Here is an 18,086-nt window from a genome sequence, read left to right as displayed (position 1 = left end):
CAATATTTTGAGGGAATTTGGCTTTCCATGGCCAAAGTCTTGATCCTTATATATTATTTATTAGCTTGGGAAGCCTAAAGAGGTTGCAGCCATGATTCTGAGATTATATAATCTAGACCATTGCCTTGATTCGCTTCTCATTGCAGTAAGACAAAAGGGCATTTATCGAAAAGCGGAATACATTGTTCTATCTGAGGGGACAGGTTTGAAGTGAACTGACTTGGTCTTCCTTCAGAGCTAGGGCGAGGGATTTACCTGCAGTGTGTTTCTCTCTGCCAATGAGCTAGTGGTGCAATTGTGTATTGTATGATGGAAGTTGCGCCTTGACCTCTGGTAGACAACTGCATCACAATGCCAGGTGCACCGCTCTGAGTGAAGGCTGCTGTCAGGATTGGCTCACTACGCAAGGAGCCTGAATGCAAAGGGCTCTCAATTACACTGCGGTATTCTGTGTAGAGGTATTATGGTACCTGGTAATGCTGGAACACCATTGGTAGATATTGTATGTTTCCTATTGGTCAAGCTGTATGGTAGCTCCGCCCTGCAAGGTGGGGCATTAGAGCCCATGCCGCCCCAGCAGCCTTCTTTTCTGTACCTGAGCTGTTGGGGGAAACATCTAGCTTATTAAAGCCTTCAGCTGGACTACAACCTCGCTTTTGTGGTCATTGATCGTGCATCAATTTAATAAGCTAGATTTAAAAAGATGGAGCTCCGAATCAAGCCGGAGCGTCTGCAACTCAGCCCCCACGCGGCGAACTCAGCGGCAACCTTCAAGCACTGGCTGGCGTGTTTTAAAGGATATCTCAGAACGGCCGAAAACACACCCACGGGAGAACAGGAATTGCAGGTCCTGCACTCGAGGGTGAGCCGGAAATATACACCCTCATAGAGGACGGGGACGACTTTGATGCAGCAATGGAGCTGCTAAAAGGACATTATATTCGCCCGGTAAGCCAGGTCTACGCCCGACATCTGCTAGCAACGAGGCAACAAATCCCTGGGGAATCGCTGGAAGAATTCTACCGTGCGCTCCTGGTGTTGGGGAGAAACTGCAGCTGCCCGCATGTTTCGGCGAGCGATCACACAGAACTCTTGATCTGGGACACTTTCGTGGCAGGTATGCTGTCCTCCCAAATCCGCCAGCGATTGCTGGAAAATGACACCCTAGGCCTCAAAGAGGCACGGCCCTTGCAGGCTCCCTGGATGTGGCCTCCCAAAACGCCCGCGTTTACGTTCCCGACCGTGTGGCAGCCCCTGGGCAGCGTGGAACCCCTCCGCAGCCGCTCCCGAGACATCTCCCATCCGCCCACAAGCTTGTGCTGCAAGCCGGCCTGGCAACCCCGGGGGGCCCCACTGCTACTTTTGCGGGCAGGCCAAGCACCCCCGGCAGCGTTGCCCGGCCCGTGCATCCACCTGCAAGGGATGCGGTAAAAAGGGGCACTTCGTGGTGGTATGCCAGGCCTGTGCAGTCACCGCGGTCTCCGGTGGCGAATGCGGACCGCCACCACAAACCTCTCTACGGTCCCCGCGCGGCCAGCGGGTGCCGCCATCTTCCTCCTCCAGGGCCACGTGCGGCCCCCGGGCGCCGCCATCTTGTCCCATGGCACATGTGCCAACGCACAAGTGGACCGCCTCCGAGCCCTCCATGAGGACCTCTGCCACCCGGGGGTCACTCGCTTTTTCCACTTTATCAAGACCCGCAACCTGCCCTACTTCATTAAGGAGGTCAGGACAGCCACCAGGGACTGCCAAATCTGTGCGGAGTGCAAACCGCACTTCTACCGGCCAGAGAAAGCGCACCTGATAAAGGCTTCTCGTCCCTTTGATTGCCTCACCATGGACTTCAAAGGCTCCCTCCCCTCCACCGACCGCAACACGTACTTCCTGAACGTGATTGACGAGTACTCCCGGTTCCCATTCGCCATCCCCTGCCCCGACATGACCGCAACCACCGTCATCAAGGCCCTCCATAGCATCTTTACGCTGTTCGGGTTCCCCACTGACATAGTGATAGGGGGGTCCTCCTTTATGAGCGACGAACTGCGTCAATTCCTGCTCAGCAAGGGCATTGCCTTTAGCAGGACGACCAGTTACAAACCCCGGGGTAATGGACAGGTAGAGAGGGAGAACGGAGCGGTCTGGAAGACCGTCCTACTGGCCCTACAGTCCAGGAATCTTCAAGTCTCCCGCTGGCAGGAAGTCCTCCCGGATGTCCTCCACTCCATCCGGTCACTGCTTTGTACCATGACCAACCAAACACCTCATGAACGTCTTGGCTTCCCCAGGAATTCCTCCTCTGGGACCTCGCTCCCGACCTGGCTGGCAGCTCCCGGACGCATCCTGCTCCGAAAACACGTGCGGGCGCACAAGTCGGACCCGTTGGTCGAGAGGGTCCATCTTCTTTATGCTAACCCCCAGTACACCTATGTGGCGTACCCCGATGGCCGACAAGATAAGGTCTCCCTCCGAGACCTGGCGCCCACCTGATCCCCTTGCACACCCAAGCAACCAGTCCCACCCTCCCTCCCACCAGTGCACCTTACAGGAGGATCGGTCCTTCTGCCGGCCCCGTCTAGGCCCCCCCCAACCACCGACGCACCCCGCAGACGCTCCCTTCCCAGGTCAACCGTTTTCCCCACCAGCGCCGTCGAGGGGTGTTGAAGCTGCCACAATGATCGAAGCCACGCTCCCGGAGTCACTGACGCCCGAGACTCCACCGGCATCACCACCAAAGCTTTGACGTTCACAGAGGATGACCAGGGCCCCCGATCAACTGATTGCTTCATTTTAAAGTGTATATAGTTAATTGTGAATCTGTAAATAGTTACAAAACGCTGTATGGAGGTATTACGGAACCACCATAACTATAATTTCTACCACGTTACCATGTTGTAATATCAAGCCACCATCCCCAACGGACTCTTTTTTAATAGGGGGTGAATGTGGTAGTCTGTGTAGAGGTATTACGGTACCTGGTAATGCTGGAACACCATTGGCAGATATTGTATGTTTCCTATTGGTCAAGCTGTATGGTAGCTCCACCCTGCAAGGTGAGGTATAAGAGCCCATGCAGCCCCAGCAGCCTTCTCTTCTGTACCTGTGCTGCTGGGGGAAACATCTAGCTTATTAAAGCCTTCAGTTGAACTACAACCTCGCTTTAGTGGTCATTGATCGTGCATCATACACACAAACACAGTCTCTCACACCCACACAATCAGTGTTTTCCTACAGGGGGGAAATTGGGAGATGGAGGGTGTGAGAGGGGTTGTAAGGGATTGAGGGAAGGAGGATTGGGTGCAGGGGGTTTAACGGCTGCGATCTTGGTTCGCACTGCCAAGGGGTTGAGATTCACAGGTGTGCACCTTCAGTTCCATCCCCACACACGTGACGGCCACTGAGGCCCGCACATTTTCAGATTCGAACTCCCGAATGCTGGCCGCCAACCGCCGCTGAGCGCATGAGAACTACAACTCCCATTTGGCACCACGGGTGGGTGTCCCCTGGTTCCATGCTGCCATTCCTCACTGATCAGGGTTACAGTGGCACAAGCCTCATGGGTAATGTAGTTCTGATCAGTGATTTTGCTCGGAAAGTGTCCCCCCGTCCTCTGTGACTGGCGCAGCAGAGTGATTCACACGTAAATTCTGGAGGGGATTCCAAGGTAGTTCTGCCCCTGATTGGCTGTCAGAGACGCACTCATCATTTTGGGACCCTGCTCCACCCCTGTCGTTTGGAGCCCTGTGCCTTGGCACTGTGTTTTTCATTGTAAATCCGCAACTGTGAGATGTCAGGAGAGCTCCTGGTAAATGTGCGGTGGGGAAATGGGAAGGAGAATCCCTGATATCTTTGTGGTGATGGTGATGGGGAGGTGGTGGGTAAGTGGTGGGAGCTGGGGGAGATTAACATCAGTTGTGATTGGGGTGCCCATTAAATTGGCGCCTGTTCGCTGTGAAGCTGGCCTTGACAGCTCTATAAGGCTCCGCCCTGCCAGATTGATGGCGTAAACCACGCCCCCCGATTTTCTTTGTCAGAATGGCTCAAAATGTGAGAACTCGGGCTGGATTCTCCGATTGCGAGGCTATGTCCTCACGCCAGCGTGGGAACGGTAGCATTTTACGCCTGAAAACGGCCACCGATCCTCCGTTTGGCTGGGGGTTAGCATCTGAGCAGCGTAGAACACCTGGCTCTAGCTGCCGCTAGAGCCCGGAGAATTGTGGGTCTGTGGCTGTGCATGCGCACGACGGCGGCCTGCAGCGTCCGTGCTGCGCAACATGGCGTTGGCTGCACGCGGACCCAACCTGCAAAATAGTGCCTCCCTTTGGCCGGCTTGCGAGCCCTGGACCACCCCCAAGCAGTGCCCCCAGCACCTGACAAAGTCCCTCCTGCCCACGGATCGGCCCTCCCCCACATGTGGCGGTGCTGGACTGAGTTCACAACCACCATGCTGAGTTCCCGATGGGTGAGACCATGAGAAACCCACACCATTGGGAACTCGGCCTGTCGGTGGCAGAGCATCGGGGGGTGGGCCTCAGGCAACTTCTTGAGGCCATCGATAGGTCATGCAGCGTACTCTGCGAATATGCAAATTATGGGAAAATTCCACCCACATACTCTGCATGTCAAAGGAAATCATCCCATTCAAACATGTTCAGATTAATTTCAGATGAAATTACATGCTGTGCGATGTCTTTCTGAATATTTTCAACAGATTTCCAGTGTTTGTTGCTTGTAAAGTCTGGCTCCCTCTTGTGGCAGGAGGCTGCAATGACAGCTCCTGTGTCACTGTGGGCTGGATTCTCCGTTTCTGAGACGAAGTGTTGACGCCGGCGTGGAAACAATGGTGTTTTATAACAGCAAAAACAGCGCAACAGCTGCACTAACTCTGCAACTCTAATTGGGACTAGCACCATCGCAACCGGTTCCAAGCAATACGGCGCCGAACTCGCCGGGTCCGTGCTTGGCTCACATGTGGCGCACATCAGGCCCACATGCCGCAGCTGCCCTTAGACGATTAATTCCCCTCACACATTCCGTCGCAGCCAACAAGGTGGCTGCAAGGAGAGGAGTGCCACGGTTCAGGGATGCTGAGCTGGACACCCTCCTGGATGCTGTGGAGGAGAGAAGAATGACCCTGTACCCCGACCCGGGAGGAAGGCCACCAGGCGCCGCCGTTCGCCATGCCTGGGCGTACGTGGCAGAGGCAGTCAACACAATGGGCAACGTTGCCCAGAGCGGCCAGGAGAGACTACACGACCCCCTCAGGACGACCAGGGTGAGTCGGCTGCTCTGCCCCCCCCATACACCCCATAACCTGGACCATGCCCTCCCCCCCTCCCCCAAGGGGACGGCCAAATCCCCAGCCTGCCCAACCAATATGCCAGCGCCCATGCCAGCCATAATGGCTGGGTGCCCTGGCCGCTGATGCCATCATCTACCTAACCCCTGGGCTGCATGCATCGGACCATCTAACAGTGTCGTTGTTTATGTCCCCCGCCCCCCCCCCCCACCCCCAGGAGAAGGCAACACACAACCGCCGGGAGCGGGAGATGACCAGAGGGGGACCAACAGGCCTGCGGCCCCTCGCCGTGCCTGAGCAGAGGGCACTGGATGTGGTAGGTGGCCCGGAGGAAAGGGAGATCATTGAGGTGGATGTCGGCGGCGGGCGAGCAAGTGAGACCCTGCTTAGTTGCATATCCCCATGACACATGTGTGGAAATCCCCCCCCCCACACACCCCTTACTGCCACCCCCCCCCCCACACACACACACCACCGCAACCCACACCCCCCTTGAGCCCTGTTGTACCTTGTAAACCATAGTATGTGTCTGTAACCTGTATACGGTGGACAAATGACCACATAAGTTGTTCAATACGGTAATCGTTTAGTACACGCACACACAGTGAACATACACATACAAGTGGCATTATAAACTAACACACAAGAATGGTCCTAACTTCATGTCCAGGTGATTGACATGTACCGAGCACATATGGCTGTATCTGGAACCCGTCATCTGGCAGTGCTGGTGTCTGCTGCTGGTCGTCTGTGTCCCCGGCTCTGGTCCCTCTCTGGATGGCGTGGATGGTCCTCTCCTTGGCTGGTGAAGGTATCACCGCTGTTTCCGTCGGTGGTCGAGAGAGCAAATGGCGGAGCAGATTTGAGGATCTGAATGGCCCCCTCCTGCATTCCATCGCTATGTCCCAATGCACCATCTGGGCTGCAGCCTTTGTACATTTACAAGCTGCAGCCCATCTGTGACAATGTGGTGCCCACTGTCTTTGCGGGCGGCCATTTCAGAAGTCCACAGATCCCCATCCTGGCAGTGCTGGATGTCTGTTGCTGGTCATCTGTGTCCCGGCTCTGGTCCCTCTGTGAAGGTAAAGCGTGTTAGATCGCACACTTGGACTAATACCTGCCCTGCATCCCCAGTCACCTGTCTGTCAGGTAAGACCCTCTGCATGCACAACTCCCTAATACATAACACACGAATAACAAAGACAAATCTAAATATATATTCCATAACGGACCTAATATGGTCAGAGAAATGGAAGTGTCTGTACTGTATGATACAACTGGCAATTCAATGAAAAGGTGGGACAATATCGAAAACCTAATACAGAAGTGGAGGAATACTATCCAGTACAAACTGCAGAACATACAGATGGTAGTGCAGATCAATGTAAACAGGCTGGCCTTACGAATTTACAGTTTTACAAGGGTCATATACAAGCAAACCTGGATACTCAGTGCAAAACACGTATGAGTCCCCGGGACCAAGCATAGTTTCTGTTATTATCGCACGCCTAATGTCTGTGTTCATTCCATCATACTGTCACCTCCGTGACCCCCCCCCGCATCCCCCTTTCGCATTTCATCTAAGCATGTTCAAACCCAACGCAGCCTTCTCTTGGCTGAGGCTTGGAGTGGTCGGAACCTGTATTCGACCAGCCCCTTCTTAACGCAACCATATACTGATTGAAGTCTGGCTTAACCAGCCGAACTCCAGGGCGGTCAGATGTACACAGTTCGCCCCAGGAACACAAAGGTCTGACCTGAGGAGGGGGAGTGGGGGGGGGGGCAGCCCGATTCCTTCACAGCAACAATCACTATAGGGTTGCTAAGCGTAAATAACATGTGGGTTTGGTCCGAAGGGACCTCTGTAGAAGAGTGAAGAAGCGGATGAATTGTGACCCGAGTCACTGAATACATTTTTCGTCCCACAACCAAACGTTGGGGTATGGGGCAACGGTTTTGGTCTGAGACCTGTCCAAGTGTTTGGTACTGTACGCAGCCATTCCAGAGAGTGGGGTTCGGAGGGGAGGAGGGGTTAGTGGTGAGAGAGGTGCGTATGCAGCGGGCAAAGAATGTGTGGGGTCCCCTGGTGGGACAGGGGAAATGCCGTTACTCCACTACCCGAGCGTTTTGAATGGTTCCGTGGGTCCCCGGGTAGGGGGGGAAATGCCGTTACTCCACTACTCAAGTGTGTTGAAGAACAGGACAAGTGTGTATTCCTAGAAAGGGGCTACCTCCGAGGACTGAATAGACCGGTGGGTTAGAACCAGCAAGAATGCAATGGCAATATATTGGGTGTCCAAGGATTGATGACAGGATGAAGGTGTATCCCTCGGAAGGAGCTACTTCCTACGTCTGGTTAGAACCAGCAGGAACGTGATGGTGATATGTCGGGTGTCCAAGAACAGATGACAGGATGAGGGTGTGTGGTTGGTGAGGGACCACCCCCTATTCTGTGGAAGGTGGGGTGATACCCACGCACAGCAACGGTGAAGATCGGACTCTGATTGGGGGTGGGGGTGGGCGGGAGAGAAAATGGTCAGGTAATGAATGTAACAATTGCTCTAAGTAGTGGGGGTCAATTGTGGAGTTGTGTGGCAGGCACACAATGTAGTATTGGTCTGTTATTCGTGGGGGGAAAGACGGCTCAGTGTGAGTGCTGATGATGAAGTCTCTGATCAGTGAGAGGCGAGGGACAGTTCGAATTGCAAATAGCATGCAGGGAGAAGAAGGGATGGGGAGATGAGGGTGAACCAACGCACAAACAGAGAAGAGTTGTGTGCATGGAGCATACATGTGCCATGCTTATTGGGAGGTGTCCAATTGTCATCATCTGGACATCTCAAAATGTTTGTGCTCCCCACACCTCAGAACACTGCGCTCCGCAGTTGTTCTTGTAATACCCCCATGGGAGGTTCATCCGTGGAATCATCTACCTCCCTTAGTCGTCAGACTCCCGTCTGCTGGTTGCTTGCATTCCAATGAACGCAGGGTTCAGGGTTACCATGTCCTGGTCCTCGAATCGTCCTGCTAATCTGACCAACCGCCTGGACTGGTCCCATGTCCAATAGAGGGACTGGGGAGTGTGAGTGGTTGTGGGCATTTGCATTGCGGGTGGGAACTCTTCGTGAACGTGTCAATGGTAACCACTACCTCCTTAAATCCATTTCTGCTTGCTGGGGGTGGGCCAATGTAATCCATATGGGATTCGTCCAGGGACCCTCCACAGGATGGGTGTGTCCTAATGTCCCTTCCTGGCGTAACCGTCAAAAATGTTCTGGTCGCAAATGAGGCAGTTCTCAATGTAATCAGTGAGATCCACCTTTAGTTCCGGGCACCAATATAATGGTGGTTCATAGTGGTCTCCATGCCCTGGTGTCCGTGCCAGTCATGGGATTAGTATATGAACTGGCTTAGATCCTGGATAAGGGGCCGGGAATCACCGTTCAGGATCTGTCCTCGGGAATTGTCTGTGCATTGGGACTGAGCTAGGTCGGCTACGTTAGTCTGGGAGACATCAATCGCATTCATCGACTCTCCTTCGGTTGGCTGCCAGAGATGTCCATTACGGGCACTGGCCCTGGCTATGGTGTCAGCTGTGCAGTTGCCCGGTGGGGGGTGCAGGCATGGCTCTTCACCTCAATGATGCCGTAGTTGTGGCCAGTGGCTACTTATAGTTCGGCGGATGTTTCCCGTGCGCTTCGTTCACGTCCTCCCACCAAGTGTGCCCCAACGCCCCCGGGGCCTGTCTCGGTGCCTGATCAAGTCTGACCACATGTGCCAACCTCTCCCTTTGATATATCTCCGTACTACCCTCTCCCATCTGGGACACCTCTCTGCTCCTGTCTCTCGCGCCTCTACATCTCTACCAGTTGCCAGAGTTGACATATTGACTTTAAAGAACAAGGGGGTAGAGGGCCGATTGGACAGCGGTATGCTTGTGTCTGTGTTCCGTCAGAAAATCGAGGGTCCAGTTGCAGAGTGGAGAGCCAAGTCCTAGGTTTTGGAGCTTTGATATGAGCTTGGCTGGGATTATGGTGTTGAAGGCGGAGCTGTAGTCAATAAATAGGAGTCCTTGTTGTCGAGATGCTCTATGGATGAGTGTAGGGCCAAGGAAATGGTGCCTGCTGTGGACCGGTTGCGACGGTCTGCAAATTGCAGTGGATCAAGGCATTCTGGGAATATGGAGGTGATGCAGTTCACCAACCTCAGTCAGGATGGCTATCAGGACATTGCAGTTGACCATTGATCAGTTAGGAATCCTGGTCCTGATAGCTATCCATATGTAACAATACTTAGGATGGGCTAAGAGTTGGCTGGGTACTCAACCCATTGAGTTATCTAAAGTATTACCATTGTTAAGAATAATGCTCTTCCAGAGAAACTGATACATTGGTTGCGAAGGGACTCAAAAATAAGGTCAAACAATGTGGATATGTCATATGTATTCTGTCGTGCCATTGTGGAATTGGCTCAGAATCTGTGAATGCAGAAAGCCAATTTGGACTTATAGTCCATTGCTCGATTGACATGTATCCACTTCACAGAATTCTCAACCTATTCTTCCATCAAAATATATAGAAAGATTTCTTGTTGCCAACAATTCTAAAACAATGAAAGACTGTCCACCATCGTTAAAGCACAAGTCAGGAGTGCAATGAAATCCTCTCAATTCGCCTGTATGAGTGTAGCTCCAACAAAACTCAAGAAGCTCGACACCATCCAGGACAAAGCAGCCTGTTTGGTTGGCACCCCATCCACTACCTTCAGCATTTACTTCCTAACAGCACTGTAGATGTACCTACTACCACATGGACTGGTTCAAGAAAGTGGCTCACCACCACCTTCCCAAGGGAAAAATAGGTGTGGGCAATAAATGTTGGACTAGCAAGTGACACCTACAGCCCATGAACGAATACATTTAAAAAATACCAAGGGCGAGATTCTCCGATCCCCCGCCGCGTCGGAGAATCGCCGGGGGCTGGCGTGAATCCCGCCCCAGCCGGTTGCCGAAGTCTCCGGCACCGGATATTCGGCGGGGGCGGGAATCGCGCCGCGCCGGTTGGCGGGCCCCCCCCGCTCGATTCTCCGGCCCAGATGGGCCGAAGTCCCGCCGCTAAAATGCCTGTCCCACCGGCGTAAATTAAACCACCTACTTTACCGGCGGGACAAGGCGGCGCGGGCGGGCTCTGGGGTCCTGGGAGGTGGCCCCACGGTGGCCTGGCCCGCGATCGGGGCCCACCGATCCGCGGGCGGGCCTGTGCCGTGGGGGCACTCTTCCCCTTCCGCCTCCGCCATGGTCTCCACCATGGCGGAGGCAGAAGAGACTCCCTCCAATGCGCATGCACGGGAATGCCGTCAGCGGCCGCTGACGCTCCCGCGCGTGCGCCGCCCGGAGATGTCATTTCCGCGCCAGCTGGCGGGGCACCAAAGGCCTTTTCCGCCAGCTGGCGGGGCGGAAATTCGTCCGGCGCCGACCTAGCCCCTTAAGGTTGGGACTCGGCCCTCAAAGATGCGGAGCATTCCGCACCTTTGGGGTGGCGCGATGCCCGTCTGATTTGCACCGTTTTGGGCGCCAGTCGGCGGACATCGCGCCGTTTCCGGAGAATTTCGCCCCAAGTCTTTGATAGCGAAATAACTGAACATCACAAAAATATCCTGAAAAAATATTTTGTAAAATAAAATAATAGTGGATGCAAAGTGACAAAGAGATACACTATACTATGTCAGCCTAATGTTTTACATTACACAAATTATTGAGACTTTGTAAAGCCATGTTCTTTTCTTTAGCGATGACACTTTGGCCCTTCCCTGTGATAATGAATTTCTGCACATTGCTTTTATGCTTTTAATTCAAGTTAAGTGTCTTGGTTCCTTAGATATGTTGCCGGAATTCTCCGGCCATTGGGATTCTCTGTTCCCGTCGCAGCGCACCCACGCCCGCTGGTTTTCCGCCAGTGTAGGGTGCTTCAGTGAGAAATCCCATTGACAAATGGCAGGGGTAGAGAATCTCACTGCCAGCGAACGGCGTGCCGTCGGGAAACAGGCGGCCAGGGGACCGGAGAATTCAGCTCTTTGTGTTACAATCGCTATAGAGACCGCTAACTTTTTCAAAGAAAGAAACGGAAAGAAAACTGATGGGTAAGATTTTACTTTTTAAAACTCTTACAGTAACAAGTCAATTAAAATCAAAGTGATTCAAATTAATCAATGCGCGAATGATTTCATTTTAATTTTTTTAATCATAATAATCTTAATAGCTGATACAACCAAACTATGCCTCACGTAGTTACAAGCACACGCATTACTTCCCGCAAAGGAGCAGCACCATTTGCAATCTCACAGTCTTTCCAACTTGGCCTCTGGTACGTAGGGATCTCTCTCATCACACTCAGAAGGTTTGGCTTTGAGTTGCGTTCACCCAAAGTTCCCTGATACAAACAGCACACCTCTGCAGAACTTCCCCAGCTAGCCTCACAACAATCTTGATGGCAAAGAATCCCCAAATACTCCCTTCTCTGATTCTTTTAAACGATTTGGTTGGCTGTGGCAAACCTGGAACAGCCACAGTGGTCTTAAGACCATAAGACATAGGAGCGGAAGTAAGGCCATTCGGCCCATCGCGTCCACTCCACCATTCAATCATGGCTGATTTCAACTCCATTTACCCGCTCTCTCTCCATAGCCCTTAATTCCTCGAGAAATCAAGAATTTATCAACTTCTGTCTTAAAGACACTCAACGTCCCGGCCTCCCCCGCCCTCTGTGGCAATGAATTCCACAGACCCACCACTCTCTGGCTGAAGAAATTTCTCCTCATCTCTGTTCTAAAGTGACTCCCTTTTATTCTAAGGCTGTGCGCCCGGGTCCTAGTCTCCCCTGTTAATGGAAACAACTTCCCTCCATCCACCCTATCTATGCCATTCATTATCTTGTAAGTTTCTATTAGATCTCCCCTCAACCTCCTAAACTCCAATGCATATAATCCCAGGATCCTCAGACGTTCATCGTATGTTAGGCCTACCATTCCTGGGATCATCCGTGTGAATCTCCGCTGGACCCGCTCCAGTGCCAGTATGTCCTTCCTGAGGTGTGGGGCCCAAAATTGCTCACAGTATTCTAAATGGGGCCTAACTAATGCTTTATAAAGCTTCAGAAGTACATCCCTGCTTTTATATTCCAAGCCTCTTGAGATAAATGACAACATTGCATTTGCTTTCTTAATTACGGACTCTACCTGCAAGTTTACCTTTAGAGAATCCTGGACCAGGACTCCCTTTGCACTTCAGCATTATGAATTTTGTCACCGTTTAGAAAATAGTCCATGCCTCTATTCTTTTTTCCAAAGTGCAAGACCTCACACTTGCCCACGTTGAATTTCATCAGCCATTTCTTGGACCACTCTCCTAAACTGTCTAAAGCTTTCTGCAGCCTCCCCACCTCCTCAATACTAACTGCCCCTCCACCTACCTTTGTACCATCGGCAAACTTAGCCAGAATGCCTCCAGTCCCGTCACCTAGATCGTTAATATATAAAGAGAACAGCTGTGGCCCCAACACTGAACCCTGCGGGACACCACTCGTCACCGGTTGCCATTCCGAAAAAGAACCTTTTATCCCAACTCTCTGCCTTCTGCCTGACAGCCAATCGTCAATCCATGTTAGTAACTTGCCTCGAATACCATGGGCCCTTATTTTACTCAGCAGTCTCCCGTGAGGCACCTTATCAAAGGCCTTTTGGAAGTCAAGATAGATAACATCCATTGGCTCTCCTTGGTCTAACCTATTTGTTATCTCTTCAAAGAACTCTAACAGGTTTGTCAGGCACGACCTCCCCTTACTAAATCCATGCTGACTTGTCCTCATCCGACCCTGCACTTCCAAGAATTTAGAAATCTCATCCTTAACGATGGATTCTAGAATCTTGCCAACAACCGAGGTTAGGCTAATTGGCCTATAATTTTCCATCTTTTTTCTTGTTCCATTCTTGAACAGGGGGGTTACAACAGCGATTTTCCATTCCTCTGGGACTTTCCCTGACTCCAGTGACTTTTGAAAGATCATAACTAACGCCTCCACTATTTCTTCAGCTATCTCCTTTAGAACTCTAGGATGTAGCCCATCTGGGCCCGGAGATTATCAATTTTTAGACCTCTTAGTTTCTCTAGCACTTTCTCCTTTGTGATGGCTACCATATTCAACTCTGCCCCCTGACTCTCCTGAATTGTTGGGATATTACTCATGTCTTCTACTGTGAAGACTGACGCAAAGTACTTATTTAGTTCCTCAGCTATTTCCTTGTCTCCCATCACTAGATTACCAGCGTCATTTTGGAGCGGCCCAATGTCTACTTTTGCCTCCCGTTTGTTTTTAATGGATTTAAAGAAACTTTTACTATCATTCCTAATGTTATTTGATCCTCTCTTTCCTTATTTCTCTCTTTGTTATCCTCTGTTTGTTTTTGTAGCCTTCCCAATCTTCTGACTTCCCACTACTCTTTGCCACATTATAGGCTTTCTCTTTTGCTTTGATGCATTCCCGAACTTCCTTTGTCAGCCATGGCTGCCTAATCTCCCCTCTGATAACCTTTCTTTTCTTTGGGATGAACCTCTGTACTGTGTCCTCAATTACTCCCAGAAACTCCTGCCATTGCTGTTCTACTGTCTTTCCCACTAGGCGCTGTTCCCAATCGATTTTTGTCAGTTCCTCCCTCATGCCCCTGTAGTTACCTTTATTTAACTGTAACACCTTTACATCTGATTCTACCTTCTTTCTTTCATATTGCAGATTGAATTCGACCATATTATGATCACTGCCTCCTAAGTGTTCCCTTACTTTAAGATCTTTAATCAAGTCTGGCTCATTACATAATACTAAGTCCAGAATGGCCTGTTCCCTCGTGGGCTCCATCACAAGCTGTTCCAAAAAGCCCTCCTGTAAACATTCAATGAATTCCCTTTCCTTGGGTCCACTATTTACCACATTATTTACCCAGTCCACCTGCATATTGAAGTCCCCCATGATCACTGTGACCTTACCTTTCTGACATGCACTTTCTATTTCGTGGTGCATTTTGTGCCCCTGGTCCTGACCACTGTTAGGAGGCCTGTACATAACTCCCATTATGGTTTTTTTTGCCTTTGTGGTTCCTCAACTCTACCCACACAGACTCCACATCATCTGACCCTATGTCGTTTAGTGCGATTGATTTAATTTCATTCCTAATTAACAAGGCAACCCCGCTCCCTCTGCCCACCTCTCTGTCTTTTCGATAGGTTGTGAATCCCTGGATGTTTAAATGCCAGTCCTGAACCCCCTGCAACCATGTCTCTGTGATGCCTACCACATCATACCTGCCAGTCACAATCTGGGCCACAAGCTCATCTACCTTGTTCCGTACACTGCGCGCATTTAAATATTGCACCTTTAATTCTCAATTGACCGTCCCTTTTTGTCTTCTTAGTGTGGTGGACCTTGGTTTACTGAGCCTTTCCATACACTGTGTCATACTTTGTGAGATGGGGACTATCGTAACCTCTCCTGAGTTATGACTTTTTCTGCTTTTTTGTATTCCTAAGCAGCTACGCTTCCCACTGATTACTTCACCTCTTGGTTCCCTGACTTTCCCTTCCCCCCAATCTCTAGTTTAAAGTCCTATTGACCACCCTATTTACTCTTTTCGCCAGAACACTGGTCCCAGCTCGGTTCAGGTGGAGACCATCCCAATGGTATAGGTCCCCCCTGTCCCAAAACTGATGCCAGTGTCCCATGAAAAGGAACCCCTCTTTCCCACACCACTCTTTCAGCCACGTGTTAACTTCCTTTATTCTTGCCTCCCTATGCCAATTTGCACGTGGCTCGGGCAGTAATCCAGAGATTATGACCCTTGAGGACCTGTTTTTTAATTTGAATCCTAGCTCTTTATAATCGCTAAACAGGTCCTCTTTCCTAGACTTGCCTATGTTGTTGGTACCGACATGGACCACAACAACTGGATCCTACCCCTCCCTCTCCAGTATTCTTTCAAGCCGGTCAGAGATGTCCTGCACCCTAACACCGGGCAGGCAACATACCATGCGGGACTAATTGTCTTGTCTACTTGCCATTCCCCGATCAGCCTGTCTTTAACTTTCTGTTGTTTAAACTGTATTATACAGGCCAGACCCTAAAAGTGTCTCCTCTGGGCCCCTCAACTGCAGGTTCTGTTTTACACACATATCTCTTTTTTTGAGTTGTGAACTGCAGGTTCTGATGGCAGCTATCATTTGATCTCCAATTAGTTTTCTGTTTACCCTATGCTTCTCTTGTTTTCATTTCCTGAGCTCACATGGGCATTTCCTGGAACTAAAATGTATTTTTTTTTCCAATTAAGGGGCAATTTAGCGTGGTCAATCCACCTATGCTGCACATCTTTGGGTTGTGGGGGTGAGACCCACGCAGACATGGGGAGAATGTGCAAACTGCACACGGACAGTGATCCGGGGCTGGGATCGAACATGGGTCCTCAGTGCCGAGAGACAGCAGTGCTAACCGCTGTGCCACCATGCCACCCTGGAACTAAAATATTTGCTGGGAAGCCCAATTACACTCCTTTCAGAATACTTCTCAGTTTCACTTTGGAATTAAAGGAATGCCACCCAAAATGAAATTGTAGTTTTTGCAAAGCGCAGGAGTCATGACATTTGTACCAGTGGTTTTGGGGTATTAGTGCGAAACTAATTTCAATATTTACAGATTTCTTTGTCCAAATTGTGTCCCGTTTTTAGTTCTGGCACGTGAACCTCATTTGCAACAAAATTCAAAACATTGGTTTCAGGGATCACGAAATTCAATTTTCAAGCATTTCTCATCCTTTCGTTTTAGCAATACCAAGATTTCAGAGTGCCACAATAACAAAATTGTCCCTTTGTATGATGGAAGCAAAGATATTGGCCCCTGGATTAGACAATGGCCACCCATGGTATTGTTGCTTTAAGTTAAATTACAAAACTAGGACAAGGAGACATGAATTCAAATCATAGAATCACTCCAGTGCAGAAGGAGTCCATTCGGCCCATCAAGTCAGCACCAACTCTCCGAAAGAGTATCCCACTTAGACACACGCCTGCGCCTGCACCCTATCCCCATAACAGCCTAACCTTTTGGATACTAAGGGGTAATTTAACATGGCCAATCCACCTAACCTGCACATCTTCGGACTGTGGGAGGAAACTGGAGCACCCGGAGGAAATCCACACAGACACGGGGAGAATGTGCAAACTACACAGTCACCCAAAGGCCAGAATTGCCAGGTCCCTGGCACTGTGACGTAGCACTGTTCCACCCTGTGAACTTGGGATCGATATCACAAAAATGTTCCTTTACACATCAAGTGATCACGTAGAATGAACTTCTTGGAAGATTAGTGGAATCCGCGAAGCAACTTTTGGATGTCAAAATGAAGTACTTTTGGACTATAATGGGCTGAAGGGCCTTTGTCATCTGTGAATGCAGTGGGAACTTGTTTGGCAGATCAACAGAATTTAACACAATACAGCAATGACATTTCACCTAGGCTACATTGGACTTCACTGAGGTCAATTAAATTGTGAGTCAACATGATGTCAGTGTGTGAAGACCACGACACTGCAAGAACCCAAAGAGTTCTATTCTCCACGATAAACAACAATGTTCTTATCCGTTTCATACACCTTTACTTCATACAGTAGATTTGGTGAGAGATTTTTCTGAAGGTTGTCCCAGATGAAGATTGCTACATTTTCAGAAGTACTAAGAAAAAAAGATAAAAGAATCAATTCTATTAATTGCTCACCAATTCATTTTGCTGAATGGTTTCTTTTCAAGGGTGTATTTACACCACTGCAGTAGTATTTGTGCATCATGGGTTCATAGTGGGCCTAAATAGCTGGGTTGCATCCATTCAGGGTTGATGGCAAGCCAGACCCTCCTGCACATACTCAGCTTGTTGTGTAAAAGCACCTTATCATTGCATCGTGCAGCAGTCAAAATGAACATTAATGCAGTTTTGAATACAACATGAAAACACATTTGCCCAAGAAAGAAGATTGACATGATGGACCAAATGGCCTCCTTCTGCGCCGTAACAATTCTGTGACAGAAAGAAAAATTAGGATATTGTTCAAAACAACACAGAGTTTTATGTGTTGGCCATGGCTCAGTTCTCCTCATAACTCAGGTGCAGGAGAAAGTAAAACATTGGGAAGACTGAAAGCCGAGTTTCCACCACGGAATGTGGAGCCAAGTTTTATTTTAGCGCATCTTCCCACACACACTGTTTTCCCCTTTGGGGAATAGTGGGGAAGTGGTGGAATGATTCACAAGGCTAATTATCAACCCATTGGACCGTGTTATGAATGTTCCTTCTATTGGGAGAAATGTTTGATACCCAAGACCTTCCGTCCTCCTGCCTCTTCTGGCAAAATAGACTTCAAACACTTTGTGGCAAAGTAGGTCTTGATTTCAACCTTAAAACTAACAAATGCAACCAAGCGTTGTGCAGGTCAAAGAGACACAACCTGAGTGAGTGAGACACAGACAGATTGAGAATTTGAAACTTGGTTTTTTGGTGCAGTGAGGTAACCAGGAAAGGTAAGTGATAAATCTAATTCTGTTGTTTTTCAGTTAAAAGTGCAGTGTAGATTAGTGTCGGATTGGCTGAAGCTGCCCCCACCCTAATTGCTGAGAGGCAGTTATCTGGCAGTCACCTGAGGCCTGTTTAAGGGCACAAAGGTACACATTGTATTCTTCTCTTTGACGTTTTAGTGTGAGTCATC

At 50.0% G+C, this 18,086-nt stretch overlaps 1 protein-coding gene across 2 annotated transcripts in view; it reads right to left on the bottom strand.

The window, feature by feature from the left end:
• Positions 1 to 5,874: 5,874 nt before the first annotated feature.
• The window catches only part of pts (6-pyruvoyltetrahydropterin synthase), a 46,541-nt gene continuing 34,329 nt past the window's right edge, over positions 5,875 to 18,086 (bottom strand). Inside the window, exon 6 of one of the 2 annotated variants that reach the window (XM_072483084.1) lies at positions 5,875 to 6,370. In XM_072483084.1, coding sequence (XP_072339185.1) covers positions 6,295 to 6,370 — 76 coding nt within the window. In that variant the 3' untranslated portion in view covers positions 5,875 to 6,294. Of the gene's footprint in view, positions 6,371 to 11,428; positions 17,062 to 18,086 lie in introns of those variants that run through there. The other variant, XM_072483083.1, reaches the window with a different exon arrangement.

The sequence above is a fragment of the Scyliorhinus torazame genome, chromosome 18 (assembly GCF_047496885.1).
Source record: "Scyliorhinus torazame isolate Kashiwa2021f chromosome 18, sScyTor2.1, whole genome shotgun sequence".
NCBI classification, from domain to species: domain Eukaryota; kingdom Metazoa; phylum Chordata; class Chondrichthyes; order Carcharhiniformes; family Scyliorhinidae; genus Scyliorhinus; species Scyliorhinus torazame.
The sequence above is the reverse complement of the archived record's forward strand: the minus strand, read 5'-3'. Positions and strand labels throughout refer to the sequence as shown.